Genomic DNA, 5,510 nt, shown 5'->3' with positions numbered 1-5,510 from the left:
ATACTCAAAAGATTCAATACTATTATTCCAAATATATACACAATCCATCATTATCACATATTCACACATTTAGCCAATTATGTGTCAAAACATCACCAATTTCAATTATCACATCTCATGTACACATAACAATCACATAAATGCATATATTCAAACATCACTTAACCTCAATGTGACTCAATGCAAGACATGTGACTCTATGCATGTGGTACCCAATATGGACCCAAAGTTCCACCGCTTCCGATTCATATAGAATCTAGCCACGCTTCAGATCCGGACAAGATCAAAGCCACCAAATGTAAACATATAGTTTACCACTTTCCGAATTCACTCTAGAATCCAAGCCCCGCTTTTGTTTCAAAGCAAACCACCTTTGTTTCAAGGCACACCATGACATGAATGCATGTACAATGTTGACAAACATATGCAATTAAGATCATCTCTACCATCTTAATATTTAGCATATCACAATAATTCAACTCGATGAATTATCCACCAATTGTACACAACATTCACAACACATACATATCATTCACATATAAAAGGCCAATTAATCAATTACGATTCACAAAATCCAATTAACACTAGTAATCATACTATCTCATGTTAATTCTCATTTTGCCAATTATATATGAACATACACATTTAAAATCAAGCAATTAATCATTAAAATTAATGCTATCCAACTACCCACAGAGAACCAATATCAAAACAACATCATTGACATAATAATATATATTCCTCAACATACATATTCAAGTCAAAACACAATTACGGATAATTCTCAAAATATTGTAATTTACCGACAAACCAAATAGTTGATCTAATTCCAAATTGTATTCTAATCAATTAAACACATTGAAATTAATTCAAATATTAATTTAATCAACCAATTAATAATCACACTATATTAATTTAATTCACTTCTATTTCTACTCCATTTCCAATTTTATAGTATTCTATTGCTCAAGACCATTTTTATTAAAAAGAATATCGCGCTAGCTTTCTAACGCCTCGAACGGAGACTCAAACGGGATTACGGTTCAAAAGATATGAATTGTTAAAGTTTCGACAAAAAAACAAACACCGACATCATACACTAACAGCTCTAAACATGTCAAAATTACGCAAAACAAATAAAAGTCTGACTCTTAATAACCCAAAACAACTCTGACAACTTATTGTCAACTCTAACAACTCTATTGACAACTCTAACAACTCTATTGACAATTCTATTAATTATTATAATTTATTTATAAAGAATATTTAAATTAAACACAATTTCAGTCGATTAGTAAAATATCACGATTTCAACAAAATAACACCACCATGTTAATGTACTAATTAAACTTAGCTACCACGTTAATTTTCATCGAATTTCGGACAATTAAATATACCGCTTAATTCGGCTATTTCGATCAAACAGAATTGTTTTGAATTATATAATTTCTAGTGACTAAATTTATATACCTTATAATTTCTACTGACTAAACTTATATAATTTCAAAACGCCATTCTTTGATAAAATATTGATTAACTTAATAGTATTAATTATTACTATTTCATACAAGGTTTATTACTCTAGATCCAGCATTAACCTCCCCTTTTGATTTGACTCTTTAATGAACACAAGTTGAATAAGAAAGGAACATGCAGCTAACAAGATGTGAATATTAGCTGAAAGCAAGGAATCAAGTAATCACAATAATTGGAATTTTTTTATTCTTTCTCCTAAATTAATAAATTAATCACCCTTCACGTTTTCTTTTAAATGTTTTGTCCAAATTGAAAAGAAAGAAACAATGTCGCTCGTCCGTCAATGCGCAAGCATGCCGCCGTTCCGTCACTGCTATCCGTTAGGCATTATAGACTCTCACCACATACAGCACCAACAACACATTTTCTTGTACTAGTATGTCTCAATACTCGCGTTTAACACAACATCAACAAACAGCAACAACAGCAATTAAATAAAAACACTAATTCAACTACATGGGGTGATTCTCTATTTTCCAGCAACAATTAACACAACAATTGCAATAAATCTACACACTTAATTCCCAACATGCAAGGTTTCATAAGCCCCATTATAGGAATAGAACCCCACCCTTACCTTATTCAATGGAAGCAACTCAATGGGTCTCTATTTGCATCTTCAATTTGACACCATGGATGAAATCTCTAAGCTTGTTCTTCTCCTTCAAAACTTGCCTCTTTCTCTTCTCTTCAAACTTTGTTCTCTCCAAAATGACAAACTACACTTCTCATTCTCTAAAACCCTAATTTATCACTTGTAATTGGGCTTAGTTTTTCACTTCTTTTTCACAAACTAATTTAGGCCCAATAAGAATAATAACTCAAAATAACAATGTATCACTTTAAATAATATTCCCCCGATATAATAATTCCGACTTATAAATAATATTATTCTTAATATTATTTTCCGAGATCAATTTCATAATTCCAAATGTGCCCTTCGACTAAATCGAATATTTAAATCCTCCATTAATTTAATTAACCAATTTAATTAAATTCGGGGTGTTACAGTAATCACGATTACAAAAGTGCATTGCTATGAGAAACACAAAAGTTGAATACATCGGAATCACTGAGGGTTAAAAGACAACTGTCTTAATGCATGTAAGGCACATTTGGCTTGCTTCTCCTATAAATAGGACCATGGGAAAGCATTCAATTCACAACACACAAAAGAAGAACAACAAGTAAGAGAGAAAGAGAGTCTCGCTCAAAAGAGAAAAGTGAACCTCATTGAGAGTTTCTTTGTTAGAGAAATAGTGAGCCAATTTGTGAGAGTGTTTCTTGCTAATTAATAGATACATTGTAGTGAGATCTACCTAAGGGTAAAGTTGTTGTATTCTCATTATCATAATTGTAGAAGTTTAAGAGGCCTAAGAGTCTTGTGGTTTTTTTTCCTTTCTCACATTGAGAAGGTTTTTCACACTAAAATTTTTGTGTCATTACACTTACATTTCACGTTTCCACTAATGCCTATTTTTAAAGAAGAAAATTATGGAGGTAATTTTCCAAAACATTAAATGTTACACAAATTAGAAATAGAGCAAAATCTTGGATAAAGAAAGAAAGCAATAAAACTTATCCTCTTCATAGATCAAGGACTAGAATGTTTAATTAATTCTTATTTTGGTACATATGTCAGCCTTAGTTTAAAGTGCACATGGTACAAACACCTCACACGAACACAAAAGGTACCTGAGATCATGTTATGGATCTCACAGGAAGCCTTTGTCTTGAAAGCTTTTGATGCAGTCATCAAACATTTGTTCAAGGCTTTTGAATTGAGGAAAACCCAATTCAGTGATTTTCGTAGTGTCCATGCTATGAGTATTATTATCTCCTTCCTGGCCGCTACACCTGTAGTGGAAAGGAATTTACTTTCAAAACAAATAGAATTTTGTTGTTTTAGTCATTTAATGATAGCAAAATTAAGGTTGATATATACTTAATGTTAAAAAAACTAACTTGGTTTCGTATGGATAGGAAGGATATTTGGCCTGAAGCATTTGGATGATTTGAGACCAGTGGGCTACTGTACTTGAACAAATAAGCCTGCCAGATGCTTTGGGCTCCTCCATAGCCAATAAGTGGGCAGAAATCACGTCATCGATATGGACAAAGCCCACCGTGGTGTTTGGGTAATTTCCTTTCAAACCTGTTATTAAAACATATACTTTCACTTAGATTAACATAATCAAATTTTCAAAGTCTAGTCTAGCATTGTTTATCTGCAAATCCTAGCTCAACTGACAAAATCTGATATTGTTAGGTTGAACGCCAATACTAGAGTTTTGAGCCCTAGATCTCAACAGGAAGAGAGAACTAAAAATGTCAAAAGAAATTTGAATAGGGTATCCTAGCGATCTATATATAACATAACAGAACATTTGACAATAATGATTAACCTTTGATGATGCCTAGTATCATGAGCAATGTACTGGCTGGTTGTGGTGCAAGAAGTGGACCAACAACAAAAGAAGGGTTAACTACCACAAGATCAATCCCACTTTCCTTTGCAATCCTCCAAGCCTCTCTTTCTCCCAAAGTCTTTGCATATGCATACCACAGCTGCATAATTCACGAGTTTCACGGTTCAAGATAAAAACATAAAATTTAATGATAAAGTTACAAGCAAATCACCAATTCAATAATCAATGAAATTGTATGGTTAAACAATTTGAAATTATAGTTCATGAAATTTTCAAATAACTGAAATTAAAAATCATTAATATTAAAAGCACTACTCTGTGACCAGTGCCGTCTTTGAGGACGTGCAAGCTGAATTACCGCATAAAACTCAAAATTTGCCGCAGCTAAACGTGGCTAATTAGGACTCATAATTATAACTAATCTACACGCAGTGCCTCCAAAAACTTAAGATGGACTCTGTGTGACATTACTTAATACTTTATAATAATAGTCCTAATTGAGAGGGAAATAAGAGTTGTTACGTTATGGCGTTTGCAGTATTCTGGATCACTCCAATGAGACTCATTAAGAGGAGAAACTTGTTGCGCATCGTCACGGTATCTTATCGAAGAGCAAGAAGATGTTAGCACCACACGTTTCACATTTGCTTTGATACAAGAGTTCAGCACATTCTGAGTTCCTTTAATACATGGATCAATCAAAGTAGCCTACAAAACAATCCAAACATCAACAAAATTACAACACATATGTATGCATAAACTATAGGAGTGAAATAAAAAAAATGCATTACCTGAATGTTGTCATCATATGGAACAATCACAGGAGATGCTGTATGAAACACACCATCAACACCACTCACTGCCTCATCAAAACTCCCTTCCACCAACAGATCTGCTTTCAAAATCTTCAACCTCTCTTTATCTCCACTTAGTTTAGTCAGATAACCAACCTTCTCCAAATCATCTGTATCAAGTAGATTATTACTAAAAATAGAATAATTAATTTTTTACCATTATATTTCAGATTTTATATATACGGAATAAATACTATACAGAAATAGAAGACAAACAGGTAACAAGTTGTGCCGCAAATATGCAAATATATTAGTACCTGGATTTCTTACTGTAGTCCTAACTGTGTGACCCTTATCTAACAAGGCTTTAACAAGGTAAGCTGCTATGAAGCCAGTGCCTCCTGTGACACAAAACTCAGGCATCTCTTTCTATTTTTCTGTGTTGTTCATCAATTATGTGCTGTGGTCTTATGTAGGATTAGTCAAAACTTGAACTAAAATGGTAGAGTAGGAATTAGGAATGTCACTTGGGATACGTGTTCAAATAAAATTGTTTTTTATGTTAAAATAACAAAAATATTTTGTTGGGTGGGAAACAGATGATTCACTCAAATCACATGAATAGAATAAAATTTTTATATAGTTAATACATTTGGTTACAAGAGATTTTGTTACATCAATTTTTTATAACTTAATTTTATAGTTAATTTTTTTTTATATAACTTTATAAAATAATTTTTTTAATAACAAT

At 32.3% G+C, this 5,510-nt stretch overlaps 1 protein-coding gene across 1 annotated transcript; it reads right to left on the bottom strand.

Moving 5' to 3' along the window:
- Positions 1-3,092: 3,092 nt before the first annotated feature.
- On the bottom strand, positions 3,093-5,284 carry LOC131649571 (tetraketide alpha-pyrone reductase 2-like). Its single transcript, XM_058919329.1, has 6 exons — positions 5,077-5,284; positions 4,757-4,929; positions 4,488-4,673; positions 3,942-4,104; positions 3,502-3,691; positions 3,093-3,393 (listed from the first exon to the last, which is right to left on the bottom strand). Exons 1-6 carry the CDS (start codon positions 5,180-5,182, stop codon positions 3,252-3,254), a joined length of 960 nt encoding a protein of 319 aa, XP_058775312.1. The 5' UTR covers positions 5,183-5,284; the 3' UTR covers positions 3,093-3,251.
- Between the last annotated feature and the right edge of the window lie 226 nt (positions 5,285-5,510).

Source organism: Vicia villosa, linkage group LG2, assembly GCF_029867415.1.
Source record: "Vicia villosa cultivar HV-30 ecotype Madison, WI linkage group LG2, Vvil1.0, whole genome shotgun sequence".
Lineage (NCBI taxonomy): Eukaryota > Viridiplantae > Streptophyta > Magnoliopsida > Fabales > Fabaceae > Vicia > Vicia villosa.
The sequence above is the reverse complement of the archived record's forward strand: the minus strand, read 5'-3'. Positions and strand labels throughout refer to the sequence as shown.

Bases quoted from the DNA above. Each gene is read 5' to 3' on its own strand.
- LOC131649571 (XM_058919329.1), bottom strand. From the start codon at position 5,182: ATGCCTGAGTTTTGTGTCACAGGAGGCACTGGCTTCATAGCAGCTTAC. The intron at 4,105-4,487 runs GTAACAACTCTT...TGAATTATGCAG, and splicing joins AATACTGCAAACGCCATAAC to CTGTGGTATGCATATGCAAA. The intron at 3,692-3,941 runs GTTAATCATTAT...TTTTAATAACAG, and splicing joins GATACTAGGCATCATCAAAG to GTTTGAAAGGAAATTACCCA.